This window comes from Leiobunum rupestre, chromosome 11 (assembly GCF_980474605.1).
Source record: "Leiobunum rupestre chromosome 11, qqLeiRupe1.1.hap1, whole genome shotgun sequence".
NCBI lineage: Eukaryota > Metazoa > Arthropoda > Arachnida > Opiliones > Sclerosomatidae > Leiobunum > Leiobunum rupestre.
In genome coordinates this window covers 11,756,582-11,777,846 of record NC_143394.1, presented here as the reverse complement: position 1 = coordinate 11,777,846, position 21,265 = coordinate 11,756,582, and the positions used below count along the sequence as shown (strand labels likewise).

The 21,265-nt window shown below is 37.1% G+C and overlaps 2 protein-coding genes across 7 annotated transcripts; one reads left to right on the top strand and one right to left on the bottom strand.

Annotated features, from left to right (window-relative positions):
• Positions 1-1,283: 1,283 nt before the first annotated feature.
• On the top strand, positions 1,284-11,581 carry LOC149921336 (uncharacterized). 3 transcript variants are annotated; one of them, XM_090162404.1, is made up of 13 exons: positions 1,284-1,749; positions 5,414-5,495; positions 5,586-5,701; positions 5,777-5,807; positions 6,786-7,458; positions 8,249-8,307; positions 8,374-8,483; positions 8,560-8,709; positions 8,765-8,879; positions 9,565-9,636; positions 9,702-10,251; positions 10,319-10,444; positions 10,502-11,581. In XM_090162404.1, exons 1-13 carry the CDS (start codon positions 1,600-1,602, stop codon positions 11,439-11,441), a joined length of 3,174 nt encoding a protein of 1,057 aa, XP_090018530.1. In that variant the 5' UTR covers positions 1,284-1,599; the 3' UTR covers positions 11,442-11,581. The 3 variants fall into 3 exon arrangements, with proteins under 3 accessions (XP_090018530.1, XP_090018529.1, XP_090018531.1); XM_090162403.1 differs by having other exon boundaries at positions 5,414-5,510; positions 10,502-11,580; XM_090162405.1 differs by having other exon boundaries at positions 1,285-1,749; positions 5,414-5,510; positions 6,819-7,458; positions 10,502-11,580.
• Positions 11,582-12,587: 1,006 nt separating this feature from the next.
• Positions 12,588-13,941, bottom strand: LOC149921335 (sn-1-specific diacylglycerol lipase ABHD11-like). 4 transcript variants are annotated; one of them, XM_090163149.1, is made up of 6 exons: positions 13,809-13,941; positions 13,602-13,668; positions 13,361-13,534; positions 13,106-13,291; positions 12,852-13,036; positions 12,588-12,787 (listed from the first exon to the last, which is right to left on the bottom strand). In XM_090163149.1, the coding sequence occupies exons 3-6, from the start codon at positions 13,466-13,468 to the stop codon at positions 12,640-12,642; spliced, it is 627 nt and encodes a 208-aa protein (XP_090019275.1). In that variant the 5' UTR covers positions 13,469-13,534; positions 13,602-13,668; positions 13,809-13,941; the 3' UTR covers positions 12,588-12,639. The 4 variants fall into 4 exon arrangements, with proteins under 4 accessions (XP_090019275.1, XP_090019276.1, XP_090019273.1 ...); XM_090163150.1 differs by lacking the exon at positions 13,602-13,668 and having other exon boundaries at positions 13,361-13,439; XM_090163147.1 differs by lacking the exon at positions 13,809-13,941 and having other exon boundaries at positions 13,602-13,796.
• Between the last annotated feature and the right edge of the window lie 7,324 nt (positions 13,942-21,265).

The window sequence follows — 21,265 nt, the reverse complement described above, 5'->3', positions numbered from 1 at the left end:
ATTAATGAAGTTCTCGGAGACTCACGTTCTAAAATAAATTTGCATTGTCAAATAAGAGAAGCAGGTTTATTGGAAAAAATAGTTGAAATTCAGGTTGAGCTTTTCCAGGGAATCTTCAAGGTTGGAGTCTTTGCAAATGCTTTTGAGCCTAGGCCTAACTCTTCTAGGCTTGATATGGGTTTTAATAACGCTGGTGGAATATCCCACTTCGACGACTTTTTCCATTTTCCGAAAGCGATCACTTATTGATCATTTTCCCCAACCTTTTATTTTTCTAAATTACTCATTATTTAACTTCATCCGCACAAACAGAGCGAGTTTGTATATTTCAATAAAGCTACATTGGACTGAATAAAATTCCGACGCAAAAAATTCCTTCTCAATTTAGAGGTTTTCCATTGGCTTAAATAAATATGTTAGTAGCCAATAGTGTGACTCCCAAAATTACTAGGATGAATAAAAAGGTTAAAACCCAACGTAGTCCACCTTTTTACTAGTTCGTGGTGAAACAAACCGTAAGTGAAGATTTATGAATGGAATAAAGGTACAGTGGCATACTTATGAGTAATTATGTTACATATGGTAATACCAAAAGAACCAATTTCCGTTATGCCACTTTATTACAGTTACGTTCTTTATCTGTAACAATGTTCTCGAGATCTCATCGATCCACCTGATTAACTGTTCATGTTTTATATGGGCGCAAAGGCAATTTTACGCCTAGTCCTCCGATTTTTAGGGACCTACTCGAGGGAGGCAAAGGGATTACTGCCACTTTATATGTTAGGTGACTCGAAAAGGGGTTAAAAATTTACCCAAAATCAAGTTATATATAAACGCGCCCCTGATCCGCACCGATCAATTTACTGTTGTAGAGAGCTGTTCTGAGATCTCTCAAAAGCGATCTGCCATTTTCGGATGATCTACGAATCTGGAGCGCTCTTGGCGCAAAGACCCTGTCACATTACATCACTTGGGCAATACGCGTTTTTTTTTTCTTCATATTATGAATAACGCGCTCAAAACTTCTAAAGATGTTCTTGGTTTGCTAAAAACATTAAAACAAAATATTTGGCAGTTATGAAGTTGCACTTCCCTAACATACTTTTCCAATATGATTCTACATATTTCGATATTCATGGTTGAAATGAATACATTCACGCTATCATACTATTCAAATATTTTTTGGAAATTAAGAAATACAAGGGTGAAAGCGGAAAATTTATTAGCCAGAGTGGCAGCACTGCTTAACGAAGCAGACACGACTCTGTCTGATTTCGCGCCCTTTAGGTATAAAAAACCATATATTATTTCGGTCATTTTTCGATTCCTAATAATTTTATAATCGTTGACTACTTAAGTATTTTATAAGATTATTGAAAACCGAGTGATAGGATTAACAAAAAAGTTCACGTTAAACTTTGGGCCTAACGAGGCCTCGCCATGTGTTTTGGTGTGCAGTAAGCACGACCGTAAATTTCCTAGTCTAGTTCTTTGTGAACAAAGAGAGGGGAGTCAGCCATTTTCTTTGGCATTCCGCCATTGCTACTAGTACTGCTTTACTTTTACCTTCATTTGGGAAACTCATTATTTTAAAAAATGGCCTCCACACTTCAAGACGCCGAAAATCCACCAATTTTGAAGAAGAAATTAAACGACTTAAGAGTCGTTGATTTGAGAGCCGAGTTGGACAAGAGGGAATTAGACAAATCTGGAGTCAAAGTAGCTCTCATTGAAAGATTGACGAAGGTGAGCTAGATTCTTATTGATTTTGAGCTTTCTCTCTAGGTCTTAAAACTAGGCCTAAAGTTAAGGTTACGTATATTTTAAATGATAAACATCTACATTAGTCGTGTAATTCTTGTCAAAATGTGTTTTGAGTGTTTGGCGCTACTACTTCATTAAATTGGGTTAATTATAGAGTTAATAGGAACCTGATAACTCCCAAGCTTTCAACTCTTAATCTATACCATCTTTATTCATGGTTTTATGAGATTTTGAAAGATATGGAAAAAAATTTAAATGAGATTAACGCATGCTTTAAGTTTTTATTTTGGGGCGGAGGGTGTATGTTTTAGAATTTTCAGATTACATTGAACTTTTGAAATTTGTAACATATTCATATAGAAAAAAAATGCCTACCAAATGGTGACCCTCACTGGAAATATTTAAACTTTTCACAGTATTATTGTAGTATGCAATAGTATGATATAAAAAAAAATATATAACAAAATTTTATATTTGGTGTTAGCAATTGGATTGTATATGATAAATTAGTTTTTGTATCCAGTTTACATTTCAGGCAAGGAGATATGTTTCATAGAAATTATATAAATCAAACTTAGTTAATGATAAACCCTGGGAAATCAATTTTTTGGGTAGCATTGAAAACTTTTGTGTTAATGAGTAATAGAGCTAAAAATTCTCAATGAACACTCTGAAATCTGAAAGTGCAGAAAATCTTACATCCTCTTGCAACTTAAAATTTAAGTAAAATCTAGTTGGACATATTTTGTATTAACCCCGTGATATCTGGTGGTTCAAATTGACCTGAAACAAAAGGTTTGAGACCTAACACGTCAGGACTAGTGGATTGTTAGTGGTAAAGTAGGAAATATTGTATATTCGCAGGCCCAAGGTAGTTTTCAATGAATGCCATGTGATTTTCCCTCCCATAAAACTGCATACACACTGAAATTTTTATCACTGGTATCATTCCACCTAATGACATAAAATGCAACAATTAGCCTTATCAGTTTACATAGAGCCCTATTGTACCCAATTTGAAGAATCGATAACCTGCTAGTTCATCATCTGCTAGCAGTCTTTGTAATTTAATAAAGTTGGATTGAGGAAAATCCAGCGGTTTGAGCTTTTGGTGTTGGCTGCTATGTAAAATGAAAAGGCTAATTACCCCCTGTAAGAATTTTCCATAAAGTATTTTTTTAAATACACCTCTCATTTAAAATAGTTTTTTTTCAAAATTCAGTAACTTTTTCTCAATTCAGTCACTATTTACCACTTATTTTAAAGTTTTATAGTTTTTCTTAGTATTTATCTTTAGTAAGCTGTATTTAAAGGGAACTGAATCATTTTCAAATTAGACTTGATTTGTTTTTTTTGTTTAAAAGTTACATATTATAACTGCAATTTTACCATATTATTTTACCCTTTTAAAAGTTGCTTTTTCTAATTATTTAGTAATTTTTGGTTATTCTTTAGTCACTTAAATCACTAAATTTTGCCTTAATTAACCTTGCAGGTTTAATTTTAAATTTTGAAAAATAATTGCCTGAAACTGTTAAATCTCTGGGAAAAATGTGTCAATTGTCTCTGTGGGGTGGGTAAAAAAAGCCCCTACAGCCACTGGGCTAGATGACAAGAATAGTTGAGAGCAAAAGTCAAACAAGTCTTAAAACCACAATTTGGAAAAAAACTTTTAAATTTACAATAATAACAATGGTAATCTCGTAATGGAAAATGTTAAAATGTGTATAAGAAATTAAGGAATGAATCAGCTTAACATAAAATTACTCTAGTATATTTATTTCGAATTTTTTATAAAAATAACATTTCCACTTACTTGACTTTTCCTTTCAAGTAGCAAGCTGTGGTTGGTTTCATTTTAGGAGCTATTTTTGTAGAGCATGTGAAAGATATTGGATTCCTGATTTTCAATTATGCACAGTGGTAACCGTTGTGTTATAAAATTAATTTGGCACAAAGCTACCTATTGTTCTGTGGATGTGCTTAGGCGTGCGTTCAAATCGAGGGGTCGGTCATTTGGAAAAATCCCGTACAAAATGTGGAAAAAAATCCAAGAATTTTGCTCCCATAGACTTTGTATGACAAATCAACAATAACAAATCCTGGATTTTAAAAAAATCCAAAATCCCGTACACAAAACAGGCAAATGTCCGACCCCTCGGTTCAAATGTTATAGTAATAGTTAAATACCTAATTTCAAATGCTAAGAATTTTCTCAAAGTTAAATTTTCTTAATTTAAAAGACTATTATTACTTAAATCAAGTTAACATAAGGACGTTTTTCTAAAGGGTGTATTCTCGTGACGTCATCATCGCTGTAGTGGAAGGCTAGTGTCATTCCCCTTTCCCCCATAACTATCTACCTTAGTGCAATGGCCGCCATCTTCTCGTGAATACCCTATTTCTAAATTACATCAAATTATTTTCATGATAGTTACTCTCGATTCGAATAATAGTTGTTTCAAACTGTAGGCCCATGATTATTTTATTTCCGCAATAGCTTTAAAGCTATAACTTAAAACTTAAATAAAAAACGTTTCCAAGATTTTTCACAAAAATGGACTAATTAAATCAAATAGCAAGCAATTTTAACTCTCATTAACACAAATTGAAAAGTAGCATGGAATTAGCCCTTATAGTTTACCTAGAGTCATGTAGAAACTAACATCCAAAGTAAAAAGTTCACTATTATAAAGTCTGCTCAGAAGGCAAAAAATGCAGCAGTTTGTGTTTGCCACTGCATAGGTCTATGTAAACTGAAATTTTGTTATGAAATAAGTCACTTGATGATTTATCCTCAGGGTAGAACCATTGGTAATTTTTTCCATTATATTCACCTTAATCCAAAAATTTTTTAACTTATTATTTATCTTCGTTGTAAATGCAGATCATTTGAGCGGTTGCAAAAATATTTATTATAAATCCAGAGTGTAGACTATTGACACCTGTATCGCGTTTTCCTTTCCAGGAGGTGTTTATTCAACATAATACATGTACATCTAAACTAAATGATTAATAGTTCACTCTTTTTACGTGACATTTACTGTTTTAGTAGAAATTTGTAAATTTCAAGTATGTGAAATTTAAGGGAATGGGAAATTAGGAATTTTAGGGTTTTGATGTGGAAAAAGTTATTAAACTATTTAAAAATGGCTTAACACTAAATGATGGTTTATTGTCTAACATATCAACGCTAAGCTCTCATTAATGTTATTATCACCTGACTTTCCTCGCAAAAACGTGGGCCTAGCTTAACAGTTTGTGGAACTACACTATTGGCCATAGATAAGTTTTTTGGGAAAGGATGTTGCTAGGTTACAAGCGGGACTGGTAGTTTTTAAGTCAGTGGAACTTCCTTTTGTGAAGCAAATTAACCTTTTGTTAGGACATAGAACACAATCTTCTGGAAAAGTGGAATAACATAAGAATTTTTTAAAGTTTTAAGAAAGCCAGGTATATTTTTTCAAATTAGTGCATTGTGTGGGGCACTTTGCTTATAAGACAGATAAAATTTCATTTTCCAACCCACTTTTAAAGGCGTTTCCATAAATTAATTTATCGCATAACAAGTGATATAGTACACGTAATTCTTTCTATTGAAACATATTAAATCAGCAAATTGTGAACAACAATAATTTATAAACAGGCTTTGGAAGACGAAGGACACGATCCTGAGGAATTCTTGTTTGAAGTTACCGGAGATATTACACCAGCCAAAAAACCACAAAGTAAAAGAGTTAATAGTAAGTTAGCTGTAATAGAATCGAGGAACGTAATGTCTGAAGCGGAAGAGTTTGATTTTGATGACTCAATCTCAGAAAAACTGACCAACGAAACGGAGTCTGTTGTCAGCCTGGAGGGTTTGGACGATTCCAATATTGATGACGAAGATAAACTAGACTCGGATGATGAGAAATTAGCCATAGATGAAAAAGTGAGGTTTAAAGAAACCATATCTGGCCAAGAGGCCTGAGATTGAATCTAAAAACTGGCATTTTTCCTTCCATAGGACGATATACCCAAAGAATCTAATCAAAAAGGTTTGTCAAAGTTTTTTCGCCTGTTTTGGGGGGATTGTTTGCTGTTTGCGTCTCGCAATGGCTTGAAGTTTGGAGCACTCTGTCAAGACCCAAAGAAGAAATCAGCCAAGAATTACTCATCTAGATCAGATACAATCATGACCTACCTAGTTTTAATAGGTGCACCATTGGATGACCTTAAACTTCGTGATTTGGCAAGATGAAGACTTACAGTGGAATGATACCAATTAAAGACTGAAGATACAAATAAATATTGGGCTAAATTGGAAAACTAATTAAGGTGGCCTGTTCTAAAGAAGGCACCTTATTCTGTAATTTTTGCAGATTTTTTGTATGCCAATGATTCCATCTTCTATAACCCTCTCAAAAATTGACAGGTTTTGGAAATAATTTACCCTTATCCCATGAGCCGATCTAATATATTTATATTGAATCTCAATGTCTGCAAAAATGTTAATTCAAAAAGGGCAACAGTGAACCGGCTAATGGTACTCAACTTTGGTTCATCAGTGATCTTAAGCCACTTTTCTGCATCCTCTTTAACTGAGCCATCAGAATTTGTATCCATGCACCGATTTGACTCTTTGAAAGTTAAAACAACTTTTTACGAGGCCTAGGGTTATTAATATACTAGGTTTTCTCTTGCAACGCAATACTGAAGTTAAAATTTAACCCGAAAACAATCTTTCCTAATCATAGAAATTGATATACATGTTGTTTTGACTTTTCATGTCACTTCGCTGGAGACTGACTATGAAGGTAATTTAAAAATATTTCTGATGGCTCTTTAAATGGCCTTATAGTAAACAAATACTTGATGTTTTTCAAATATTTGTTATAAATGAAATATTCGTCTGTGATGATTATGCGAGTAGCACGATGTTTTAGCCTCCTGTACGATACAGAGAGCTGTGATCAATTCAGTACGCTGTCTTGTTATCCATACCTTATAATTGAATTCAATTTTATTAACAACAGAATCAGCTAATATAGAAGATGATATTTCCACAGTTGCTGTAGATGATAAAGTAAGCTCGGCTGAGAAAGTGAATAATTCAACTGAGGCAAAGAAGAGTACCATTGAGAGCAAGCTTTCCAACAGCAACACTACAAAATCTGTGTTGGGGACAGCTACGGAAGATACAAATAATTTAGATGTTTCATCCGTGGTGAAGTCAAATGATAATGCGTCTTTGATCGTTCACGTTGATGATACACAGAGTGATGTTGACGGAGATTTAGACTTGACAATGTGTGACGGAGCTAGCGTGTCTGGTAAAGCTACTCCCGTGAACATTGATTCAGCGGGAAGTCAAGAGACTAGTGTTAAGAAGCTAATGGAAGAATCGGTTATTATAGACGATAATGATAATAACAATGACTCTAACGAAGTCTTAGAATTGGAAAATGATGATCTGGATGAATCACCCGCTACAGAGAAAAAGGTGACTAAAAAAGAAAGTGCCATTGTTTCTAATAATGGAACTGGTTCAAACGCTACCAACACTAATTCGGACGCCAAAAAACAGGAAGTTAAGAAATCGGACGGCCATCACGATTCAAAAGAAGCTGGCTTAAAAGAAAGTAATGAAACTGGCACTTCTAATACAGATTCTACCACAGCGTCTGCAACTACTAACAAGACCAAGAGGTTTGTTTTAAAAAACATCAGATAGATGCGGAAATGTAAATGCACCTACGTGAGTTTTTCTTGCTTGCGAGGCAAGTAGATTTAATTATCAGGGCAAAAATTAGCAGCTACTTTGACGATTTCAATTAAGTAATACTCGATTTTAAATGGTTTATTCAGTTAAAAATAGATAAGGTAGTTATCGGATTTATGGAAATGTCCTAAATTTGAGTCTTTTTGTTTTATTTGATCCCTTAACTAATTCAATTTCTATCTCAAGTTTTTCGCATAAAAATATACGTTAACGTTTCAAAAACAAGCATTGGTAAGAGATAAAAGGATCCACATCATTGACTCTCAAATCTATTATTACAAACAGCTGTATTATGTATGAAACCTCTAAGGGAAGGCGAAATTGGAAAAAAGCTGTGTATGATCTTGTGGTTTGGCCAAACAAGCCCCAGAACGATTGTCACCTTGTATGGAGTCTTAATTTTACAGCTATGATGGAAAAGAGGAAAAAAGATTTCAAAGCAACATAGCTCCAAGAAATATCTTGCTCTACAATCATCATCTAGAGACTTGATGCAGCTGGAAATAACAGAGGAATGAGATAGATTTGAATTAGTTTGGTTCAAATATTCCACAAAAATTTCTCATTTAATTTTTTTAAATAACGAGATATTTATAAGTCCTGTCTGATCCACGCTTTTATATTGTTGCCACTAAACAAATGAGATTCAAAACGCGGTTTCACATACTTATAGAGAAAATATTCCTAATTTAATTTCAAACTTTACGATCTTAACAGTAGCAGCAATGCAGTTGCAACGAAAGATGTCAAAGCAGCAGATAAAGATAGAGGTTCCAGTATGTGACGTTTTAAAAAAAATATATTGAGACGGTGATGTACTTAACATGTTTATATTGTTTTAGCTGATAGGATCAAAAGGGTATCCGTTAGTTCCTGTAACTTGTGGGTTAGTGGGCTTTCAACTTCGACTAAAGCATCAGACTTGCGAATGCTTTTTAGCAAATATGGAAGGGTAAGGATCCCTCATTTTGAAAACTAAAAGCAAGGTATGGTTCAATGTTAAAACTAATCTTATAATTTATATTTAGATCATAGCTGCAAAGGTAGTTTCCAACCCCAAAATGCCTGGCAGACGGTGCTATGGGTTTATCACCATGTTTTCAAGTGAAGAAGCATCAAAGTGCATTCAGCATTTACATCGTACTGAACTTAATGGGAAAATGATATCTGTCGAAAGGGTAAATTTACATTTGAAAATAAAAGGTGACAGGTATTAATTGACTACACTTTTAGACTAAAAATACTTTGCCTGGAGTTATGAAAACTACCAAAAGTGCGCCAGCTTCGAAGAAACCAGCTCCTAGACCTCACCCAAAGCCATCTCCAGAGTCAAAGAAACCAGATAAATGTAAGTTTTAAATTAATTTATTCTACTGTATCAGGAATTAATACCTCGAACTTGGAATGGTTATCTCTCCCGATTTCCGTCTCTATCTAGGGGACCGTTTTTTTCCATCATTTTGACGTCAGAGCATACGTGTTTTCTCATACGATTTTCAATGGAATTAAATCCTAGTTTCAGATAATTTCATCCCCCTGTGTCGAAAAAGGGTTCAAACATCTTTTTGCTTTTCCCTTCGCTATCGCTCTATTGATAGCGACGGTCCCCTCGTAATTTGGACTTCGCGGTTCTCAAGGGCATTGTAACTGCTGACAATTTTGACAGCACTAACAATGCCGGACTTAATCCTTCCACATGAGAGGTCGGGAGAGCGAGCTGACCGGTCGCTATCAATGGTGGGGCTAGGAGGATTCAAGTAGTTTTCATATTCCTAGGGTGGGGTTTCAAACCCTAAATTTCGAAATGGCCGGGGAGTCTAACAAAAAAACTACAGTTGTAAAAACGGGAGGTTGCGCGGGGTAAAAACTCCTAAAGAGAGGAGACGCGTGCGAGGGGGTGATTTTTTTTCCTCATACACGTCACCGAAAACGGTCCCCGAGATCTTACCATAGGGAATACGGCCGGATAACCATTCCAAGTTCGAGGTATGAATTCCTAACTGTATCTATATTGCAATTATGACCTTCTATAGCTAAGAGTGAACCAGAGCCCGAACCTGTGGAAAAGAAGGAAAAAGAGCCAATAAAGGAAGAGGAGAAGAAAGGTATGTGATTATTCTGGATACTTTTTATCGTGTTTGTATATTTTCTTAATGTTTTGATCTTTTAGAAAAACCCAAAACAGTCACTGTAGATGTTGCCGAAACAACTTCAAGTGAAACTAAGGAGCATGAAAAATCTTCTAAAGACAGTAAACCACGTGAGAAGTCGAGAGATAAGTCACGAGAGAAGTCCAGAGATCAGTCGAGAGAACGCATGAGAGGTCCAGCTCGTTCATTCCGCGACCCTCGATCAAGTAGCATGCGAGGCTCTCATTACCGAGATTATCGATCTAGAATGGGCCGTGGAAGACCTTATGGTACCAGAGGACGTGGTCGTGGATTAATGGGAAGTAGAGGAATGATTCACAATGACAGAGGCAGTTTCCGAAAGCCGTTTTTTTCACGTCGACCAATGACTAGTTCTTTCAAGTCAAGAGGTAATATGCTAACGTTCCAGAAAATCAAGGAAGAGAGGTTAAAACAACGTCAACGTCAGAGAGAACGAGAATTAAGAGAAACTGAAAGGAGGAGAGTTCAAGATATGATCCGTCAAAAGGAAATTGAACGTAAACAGAGAGAAGAAGCTTTGAGATTAGAAAGAGAACGTGAAAGATTGAGGTACATTTTGAATGGTTTTTGGGAAAATTAACTAAACCTTTTCCTGATTATTGTATTGGTTTTTCAGAATTGATAGAGAAAAATTGGAACGAGAACGTGAAACTATATTGAGATTGGAAAGAGAGAAGCAGAAGCTTGAACGTGAACGATTAGAAAGGGAACGTGAAGAGCTACGTCGAAGGGAACAGATAAGGTATAAGTTGGGTTTAATTTTTCTTGTTTTGGGTGATACTGACTGTCTATTAATTAGATTGGATGAGCCACGACGAACTGCAACAAAGAGGACTTTTGAAGCCAGAACTAACATCCGAGAGTCCGATCCTTACTGGGAGGATAGAAAACGTCCAGCAAGAGTAACGCCAAATACAACCAATAGGTTTCATGATTTTGAACACAGAAACGAGAGGGTTTCATCTTTTGAACGCCATGACACTTTTGATCGTAGAGGAGGGACAGAACGGTTTGAAACCAGGGATAAAGGTGGAGAACGTACAGAGTTTGATACTCTCCACAGGCCAGGTGGTGGTCGTCGTAGTGAGCCCCAAGTTCAAGTACGCGAGGAAAGGAAAGTTATAGAAAGAGATCATAGATTTGAACGTCCTTTAGTTAAAGAGGAGTTTAGAGGGGGTCGAGATAGGGAAATCAGAGGTGGTAATAGAGGAATTAGAGATACTGCAATACGTAGGCCTCCTGCTACAGAAGGATGGAAATCTGGAAATCATGATCGTAGAATAACTGATTTGTCTCGTAGTGACAGATCAGAACGCTATCTTGTTTCTGGCAAAGGAACAGTTAATGTATCATCGACTGGGGCTTATAGTGGAAGTAGTGGGAGATCTTATGGAGGCGACAGAGAAACTTGGTCTGGCAATGAAAGATCTGTTGGAAAATCTTATGGCTCGAGTACTGGATTGCTAAGTAACCCTCACTGGGGTTCAAGTGATTCGCGGAAATTAGATTCTGGCCATTCACAATCCTGGAGTTCTCAATCAGATCGTTGGGGTGGTGGAGCCAGTTCATTAGATACTCGTAATAATCGGGGACAGCCTAGTTTGAGTGGACAAGGTGTTCTGTCCCAGCCAACATCAAGCTTGTATAGCAGTTCCGTACCACCCGTCATTTCACATTCATTAAGCAGTAGCAGTTATGGGAATGATAGATATATGCCTGGAATGAGGCGATACAATTAATATTGTCCTACAGTGTCATGAACTCCCTTTTTACCCTGCTGTATATTTTTCTTTAGAATATAGTTATATTCACAATGATTGAACCCTTTAATTTTTGATGTAACCACTTTAAATGTATTGCAGCATTTATATGCAATGTAAAAATAAATGGTAAATTCAAATCCTTGTTTCTTTGATGAAGCTAACATTATTGACTAAAATGTTAATGATTTCTACCAGCACCATAGTTTTGTCTTTATAATAGGGGTTTATTTAAATCGCAGGCGGCTTACTCCGCACATCTTAATATCCTTTTCGTTGTGTGCCATTTAGCAACTTCATGGCGAACTTTTTTATTGCGCATAGTACAACCATGTATTAAATAACCTTACCTCGTTATTTAATCCATGCATAGATATAAGAAATGTATATAAAGGTCTAGATAAATTTCGAGGTGTCTAAGCCTAACCATGGCTGCGTTCAACAACTCAGCGCCGAGCTCAACGGTCAGCGGTTTTTTGCCGAACGGGTTTTTAGACTTCCGGTTTTGACGTCACGTTTTCTGACTCCAGCGCCGAAGAGTGAGGCGTTTTAGAACGTTATGTCTATCATGGAGGATGTTTCTATGGGTTATAGCGTTTTCCATTGGTATTGCTCGGAGACCGCTCCGGATTTTACGATGACGTCCGGACTCTTACTCGGACCGACGCGAAATCCTTGTGAGAGCAAAAAAAGTTTCTCCGTAACTGAAGACAGACCAGTTTATAGTGGTCCGCGAGCGAGTGATTCCGCCAATGGAGCAGGTTTTTTCTACCCAATGGAAAACGAAAAAAAATTACGAGCCGTCCGCGATCGCTCGGACCAGGCCAATGGAAAACGCTATTATGTAAATCGAAGAGAGAAAGTCGGGCCTGACCATAGACTAAATATAAAGTTGCTAGTACTATTCTAACTAGTAGGTTATATAGTCTATTGTGAGACTAACTCTCAGGAAATAATTTAACGGGCGCAAAGATAGATAGAGTTGACACACTTTTGTCGCTTTTGCTATTTCAAAGAGTACGGAGTTATTACTTGAATTTTCTGATTACACAATCACTGCCAAAGCCTATCATACCAAAATTTTACTTATTATATTATCATATATAAAATATAATACATATCATTAAACAATATAATTTTGTGTCAAATTATGATTATTAAGGTTTTACTAAGGGTTTTACATAGAAATAACTCTTGCAAAGAAATTCAGATAATGGTTCATAAGCATGTCTGGACAATCAATGTGAACTTGGTGAGTTGCCCCATTGATACATTTAAAAGAAGCATTAGGAAAAAGCTTCAATATTTCTGGTTCATGTTCTACCCTAAATTAAACAAACGAATTTTAGGTACTTATAAAAATTTAACTTTCCCCACCACTGACATTACCTTAAATATATTGGTTTTTCACCTCTTAGAAATATAACTGGCAGGTTCTTCGATAACTCCAGTTTTGGGAAATAGAACATATCCTCTACGAACCTTTTTTCAATTACGTCCAAATTAGTCATGCAATTGAAAGTATTGCCCACTTTGCAAATGTTAGAAATTAAGACGTCTTTCATTGAAGATGGCTTGTATATAAATTACAATTAAAATATTCACCCGAAAAATTTACTTAAGATAGTTTTAAAATAAATTACCATTTTTATAAGACCAAGTTCTTTACGACAGATATCATAAGCTTCATCTAAACTTATATTAGGACTAAGATTATTAATAACTTTCCTCATAGCATTTATAAATACTAAATTTCCAGCAATCATTGGTTCGGGGGCTGCTATTGGTGATATATCGACCACTGCTAGTGATTTTACTAAGGAAGAAGCCTTTATAAAAGTTTTGAAAGGTATCTTAGGTTTCATGAAATTTTAATAATAATATTTTTTGTGTTTTACTTGGGTCAATGTAAATGCCATAGAAGTAAGTCCACCCATGCTGTGACCAAAGAGGTGACATTGACTTACATTGTGATCTCTACAAAATTTTAGCATATCATTTGACATTTCAAAGAAATTTCCTGTGGGGCATCGAGGACTCTCTCCATGGTTCCTCGCATCAAGGGTGTAGACATGTATAATAAAATTACACTTAAACATGGAACCAGCAAAACTGGGTATTGTCCCTTTAATAACATACTGTGGACTGAGTATTATTTGCCAATTTCTTTGCGAAATCATCCCAGTTACCTCGGTGTCCAAAAAGACTATGAGTCACAATAATTGGAATCTTATTTACTATTTTACTGCACTGGATAAACTTTGGTTTGAACACACTAAACGCTAATTTAACAGCCATTGAATTTACTCTCACAAAACCCTATGTACTAATGGCCCTAATTCTTACCTAACGTAGTAATCAAGTAATATCAGGAAGTTGTGTAAAAAATCGTGTATTAATTTAGTTTATTACTCTGAAAGAAAAACAATTAGTAGTTTAAATTTTGGTCATAAATATCGCCGCCAACCGACCGAGTTAATTGAATATATGAAAGCTGTCTGCTCGTTCAAAATTCTCTCTCCAAACAGCTGATAATATAAATACGTAGCCGGAAGCAGCGTTGCCAGAAGCCTCAAAATGAATTATCGTACGAACTTTGTAAAAATATCGTACATAATGAAAAATTATCGTACACTAGGTATATGGCGTAGCTCGCAACCGAAACGGTTCTAGGTGGCGCTGAAGGTTTCATATCACTTCTTGGGTGTGTAGCGTCTGCTAGAATGGAAAATGCGTAAATCGGGTAGTGAATGCTTTTCTTTATTGTATTGTAATAATAAAGTAAGTTATTTCAACGGATAAAAATATATTTTCATATATTTCCGCGAAAGTTTTAAAACTTTGATTGTCAGTAACGTCTGCTTATACGCTAGCTCTTACTGTAGCTAAAAGAGGGCGTATGCGTAGTAAAATCGTGCAGGCCAGGGTGAGAAATATCGATTTTTTTAAAACTGGACCTGTGGCCAGTTACCACTTTTAACCTTGCAAAATCAGGCTTTCATAATTTATGGTCAAATTACCTATTCTTGACAATATGTGCTATAGACCCGACCCGAACAAGCCTACTGAGAGAGAGACTGTTTATATTTCTTTTTGCTTACTGCTACATTCGCTTCTTCTATAATGTAGAGTAGACAGACTCCCCTAGTCAACCATGCATACACACAATTGACATAAGGCCAAGCACACAGCATAGAAGCAAAGACCAAACAATTTTAGGGATTAATATAGAATTTTTATAATGAACTAAAATCTTGAAGGGAAAAAACTTTGAATTAATAAAGTGGTCACCAGGGCGATTGGCCTGTGATAGTGCCTTATTTCTCACACTGGTGCAGGCACCCACTGACCGGTGTTTGAAAAATTCACCCAGAAAGCTTTCCCTATGTCCGTAATTCGCGGGAAACTGACGAAATACAAACGCCAGTGGAGCCCTTTAAGCTTGGCCTATTCGAAAGTGTCCAAATTAAGTTTATAGTGTGAAGTGGGCTTTAAATTAACCTATAATATGTGGTCGACGTTCAACATTGTTAAAAGGAAAGGCACTACCAGGAGTTTCGATTGGTGCTCTAAGTGCTCAAAGAGGCTGGCCACGTTGACGCCACTCCATAGGTTTGCCCATACAGGACCATCATGACTGTATTTTGTTTCATTAAGAAAAAGTAATCGCTACGTTCTCTGACGACCTCATGCCAAGTAAAAATTACGGAAAATATTTAGAAGAGGTTCCCTCTCGAATATTAGATAATAGAACTGGAGTTTCGATTCCATCTAGACCAGATTTGTATGAAAGTTTCAAACTCACGACCAGTGGAATTATACGAAAAAAAATTGAAAATTAGTAGGTGCGAAATTTTTGGGGTGACATTTTTAAATTTTTCATTCGCCCAACTAATCGGATCGTGTAAAAAATATTCATAGCTTAAAATGTCAATAGAAACCGACAAAGGGAAGTTACACGCTTTTAGACATTTCAATTGAATAATTAATTTCATGGTTAAAAACATTACACAAATGTTTTATTTTTGGTGTGATAAAATACACTGTATTTTATCACACAAAAAATAAAACTTTCTACCTCTATAGGGTAACTTGCACGTGGCCTAGCGAACACTAAAGCCGGCCTAACGTTCTAGGCGTAGCCTCGTCGAGATTTGCATTGTAAATGTATATTTTAATGTTATTGTTAAAATAACTAATAATATACCGTTTATCTTATTGGTTTAATTATCTAAATAAATGTTTTACTTCTTAAACGGCTTCTATGACGTTATATATGATTAACTTACCGTTGCTCAAATAAAATAGTCCGGATAAAGATCCAAGCACGGAAGTTGGGGAATTTGGTGGGGCGATGTGTAAGCCAAAACATTACCCATAAGCCTTTGGTATCCGGTAGGCGCGTGTAAGTGGCGCCCCGTTTCGGAAATATCCGTACATTACCGTTTCATAGGGGTCAGCTAAAGCGCTAGGTATTCTGGGAGTTCTTCGGCATTCGGCTTCTAGATGGGGAAAGAGTTCGCGATAGACATATGCGCGCGTAGAAAATAACGGCAACGGCAGAAGAAACACGATTATATGCCCAAGCCTTTTCTACTCCTAATTTTATCATATGTGGTGTTGTAACAGCGTAAAAATAATTTGGAAAATATAGACAAAATTATCGTACTTTCGCGTACGATAATACATTTTACATCGTACATCGTACCTGAAACGGAATTCGCGTACGTGTACGATAATTATCGTACGTCTGGCATCGCTGGCCGGAAGTTGAAAAAAATCGGGCTCCATAGTAGGGTGAGAAATAAGGAATTTCAATAGATAACCCAAGATTATATTACTCACCTTTAGTTTTCTTTCGTTTTAAATCGTTTAGAAACATTTTTAGAGCTACAGGCATGATCCATTATTGTTTTAAAACAATATAATGCAAAAATATCTGGTAACTTGAAAACCGCAAGTCAAAAACCACAGCGTAATTTTCACTAAAACTTTACGTTTTAACTAGATGTCGGTAGCCTTGCCAGCTCCATGGAGGCAGTTTTTTACATAGAAATCTCATAGGTAACTAGAATGCTGCCGCCTACGGCCGAGCTTGACGCCAGTTCGCCTTGAACCTTCAGCCAATGAGAGGCCGTAGAGTGGTTCTGCCAAGGAGGATAATAATCCTCCTTGGTTCCGCTACTATAGCGGGAGATAGTAGACGTCATTCTCTCTGGTTACATTAAATTCTTGGCAGAACCACTCTTTGAGCTCTGATTGGCTGAAATCTGGCTATCGTCTGCCACGGCGTTTGGTCCATTTGCCAGTTACACGGCAGCATTCTAGTTACCTATGAGATTTCTATGGCCGGTACCGCGAAACGGGAATTTGGTAAGAGCGTCGCCAAAAAAAATCGAATTTCTTTAAACTAAATACTAATGATTAAGCACTTAAAAAACCCAATTAAATCGAAACATATAAAAGACACAGGTTTCCGACGTCAGGAATCCAGTGGTGGTTTTAGATTTCGCCTATGGTTTTTTCCGACTTCCGCCGGGAACTCAGTAAGAGCAAAGATAATATAACTACATACCCTAGATTCGAAATCAAGCTCCTTGCACGTAAACGCAGGCTCTTACAGACTTGTAAATACAGCATCAAAGTTTACATATTTTCATATATAATCGTGATCGATTAAATTAAAATGCTCGTAAATATTATCACAATTAATTTAACCATTGAAATCTTCATTCCAACCCCATAGAGCTTAATTTTCTTTCTACAAGCGCCCCGATCACATGACCTTGAGAGCCGGGTATGGAGCCCCCCACAGGCGGGACCCCATCACACCACTAGATAGGGACAGTGGGACAAACTGTAACAGTCATAATGTGGAGAGGCAGGGTTGCCAGTTGGGCGAAAAGTCGCCCAATTTGGGCTACTTTCAAAACGATTGGAGACAAAAAATGCTTGGGCGATTTGGGCGATTTTTGGGCTCCTTTAGCTGTCTTCAGTAGATCTATTTTTTAGGCTCGCCCGCGCTATTTTCAAAATTGGTCGAACACATTTTGGAAAGACGTATACCGTTTTCAAGATGCCTCTGGAGAGCACATAATGAAGGTGCAATTAAGTTTACCAATTTCTAACGCACAAGTAGAACGAGTTTTCTCCCAAGTGAACTTGACGAAAACTGATCTTAGAAAACGAATGAATCTCGATTTATTGTCTAGTATATTATATGTTAAATTCGGACTAGCTCGAATAAACAAAATGTTCGGAATTTGTGCCTCCAACTGAACTTTTAAACGCATTCAACCAATCATTGTATAACCAATAAGCATATGTAACATAATTACTCATAAGTATGCCACTGTACCTTTATTCCATTCAAAAATCTTCACTAATGGTTTGTTTCACCACGAATCAGTAAAAAGGTGGACTACTTTAGATTTTAACCTTTTTATTCATCCTAGTAATTTTGGGAGTCACACTATTGGCTACTAACATATTTATTTAAGCCAATGGAAAACCTCTAAATTGAGAAGGAAATTTTTGCGTCGGAATTTTAGTCAGCCCAATGTATCTTTATTGAAATTTATAAACTCGCTCGCTTTGCCGGGAGTAGTGGCTCACTCCTGTAATCCCAGGCGTCCGGGAGGCAGAGTTTGTGGATGGCCGTATGAGGGCGACCACCAGTCCCCCAACGGGTGGTCGGAATACTTCCGCCACGGGTGTCCCCACGTATCCCCCCGTTGGCGTGGCCGTTACACATATTTCGCCCTGATTAATCAGTTATTGTGTGTGTGCTGGTGTCTAAGGCCTCGGGTCGACACCGATGTGTGTAACCGCCCTGAAACGTATGGTTGTATGTACATTTTTTATTTTTTTTATTTGTTTCCATTGCGTGCCCCCCCTGAAATCAAATCCTGATTACGGTGCTGGTCCTAGGCTCAAAAGAATCTGCAAATACTCCAACCTTGTAGATGCACCAGAAAAGCTCAACCTGAATTTCAACTATTTTTTCCAATAAACCTGCTTCTTTTATTTGACAATTCAAATTTATTTTAGAACGTGAGTCTCCGAGAACTTCATTAATTTGAAATTAACAGATCTTGACACTATATTGTAGTTCATTTTAGCTCCTAAGCCTTGGTTGTTCAACCGGTCTGTTTACTAAAATAATGGCCGTCGGTTTATCAGACGTAGAGCTAATTGGGCGACGGCATTATCGGCATTTGAGATTCGATGACGTCAAATATTACGTAGGGTACGGATGACGCAATATCTGTGAAACAAACCGTTAGTGAAGAAATAGAGCTAGTGGCATACTCATGAGTAATTATGTTACATATGCAATTAGTATAATCATATGTAACATAATCACTCATAAGTATGCCATAAAAGCATTTTCGTTAATGAAACCTTGTTCACGGGATATGACGAAATACGCGTCATCAACTTTAATGATGGGAAACGGAAGTTAGTGAGAATTCCTCGCGCGTTTCTGGCTTTGCCTATGTCAAGTTTAGCTCGTGCCTCGCGATCACATGATTTCATTTCCATGGTAACCTTTTCAATAGCGCAAGGATTATAAGCATTTTTGCATTTTTGGGTCCGCTTAATGTATGTTCCGCGTGAAACAAGGTCTCATTGAATTTTTTTAATGGAAATATTATACAGAGGCATACTTATGAGTAATTATGTTACATATGATATAATGTAACTTTTACATTTTTTAATAAAATGATTGGTTTGATTTTAAAAAATTAGTTTAAGTGAGCTTTTACCATTTGGTTATTAATGTTTTATTTTGGGCGACAAATTGGGCTACTTTAAAATAACGTTTGGGTGACTTTCTGAAAAACGACCTGGCAACGCTGTGGAGAGGAGTCATATGAGTCATATACAGGATCATAAGAAGAAGCGTTGGCATAATCCGTATGAAAATGGGAATCGGCGGTTTGAGATGGGTCGGGAAAGTACTCCAATTCTTGGAGCGCATGGGCAGAACGACAGACTACAGCCAAATGACCCGGACGGTGGCATTTTAGGCAGGTGGAGTTACGTGCAGGACACGGACGGGACACATGAGGTGGGTGTCCACAGTTAGGGCAATAAGCCCAACGAGAGTCATTGGAAGAAAGAAATGGTCTTGGTTGAGAAGACAGTATGTTCCCACGACGAAAAGCGTCGGATGGAAACCACGGTGGGACCCGTGATTGTAGTGCAGAACGGTGACAATGGAGAGCAGTCAGGGACACATCAGTAGCAGGAGCAGGTGAGGATGCGCTGTGTTGTGAAGGAACGTCACGAGAAATGGTAGCAGCATGGATAGTAGAGGTTTTATCTGCTTGGCAGCGGCGTACAGCATCGTCAAGAGTGAGTGTAGGAATATATAAAAATTCTTTACGTTGTTTGTCATGGTGAACACCACAAACCATTTGAGTGATGATGAGGGAAACCAGTTGAGCAGCAAATTCACATTTCTGGGCCTTGGTTTTCAAGCTTGTGTAGAAATGATCAAACGTTTGGGAAGAAGTTTGTTTAGTTTGGAAGAACGAAGGTAGGTTAAATTCTTATATAGAAGATAATATCGGTCAAAAGCAGCACAGATCACCTCAACAGTACGAATTTGGTAAAAGCTCTAATCGAAGAGTATCATTCTTTGATTAAATTGCGAGGGCAGAAATTTTTATCTTTCCTAAGAAAACGTTTAAATTAACATATTAGTGTCATAATTTTAAAATTTTAACTATAGTCAAGAAAATTCTTTAAAATCGGACATTTCAAAATTAAAATATATAGATAGGGGGGGGGTCTTTAAATCAGACCGGGCCTGTGTGTTAAAAATTCCTGGCGTGGGGACTGCCGTTGTAGCCTAATTTGTTGCCTAACCTCGAGCAAGCGTCAGACGTGCAAGCGACGATCTCGGATTATTGACGAACTACGTGTGGACCACTCTTCATTTCTGGGCCTTGGTTTTCAAGCTTGTGTAGAAATGATCAAACGTTTGGGAAGAAGTTTGTTTAGTTTGGAAGAACGAAGGTAGGTTAAATTCTTATATAGAAGATAATATCGGTCAAAAGCAGCACAGATCACCTCAACAGTACGAGCATCGTTGACTTCAGCAATTGGAATAGTCTGGCAATAGGGCCTAAAATATGCAAAAATGTGGCACGTTGTTGTTCAATTGGCGTAGCTTGTAAATTTGCAGCAGCGGCATAAATATCGTAGCCTTCGTTGTAAGCTCCCCACGAAGAGGCGGGATCATCCCCAGGAACCAAAGCAGGAGGGCTTTTGAACGAAGTTGAAGTCATTGTGTCAGAAATAAAACACAAAAGAAATGAATCCGAACTGGAAATAATAATTTATACTTGTAGTAAAAACTTTGATCGTGATCCCGCCACTGTCACCATGTTAGATTTGGTAAATTAAAGTACGATGTTAAGTGATTTAAAAGATAAGTTTAATATACATGACTGTCGCTGGAGACCGGCCTCTAAAAAGTGCCTTCTCCAATTTCCCTGGGTGGGGTGCATTTGATCAACTGCTCATTTGACCGACTGTCCATTTGGCCGACTGAGGCGTAACGTGTATTTTGTGGTCGGCCAAATGACAAGTCGGACCAACGAAACTCTTCCATTTCCCTTGCCCCCTACATCCTCTAGCCCAGCGTTGCCAGAAGCCTCAAAATGAATTATCGTACGAACTTTGTAAAAATATCGTACATAATGAAAAATTATCGTACACTAGGTATATGGCGTAGCTCGCAACCGAAACGGTTCTAGGTGGCGCTGAAGGTTTCATATCACTTCTTGGGT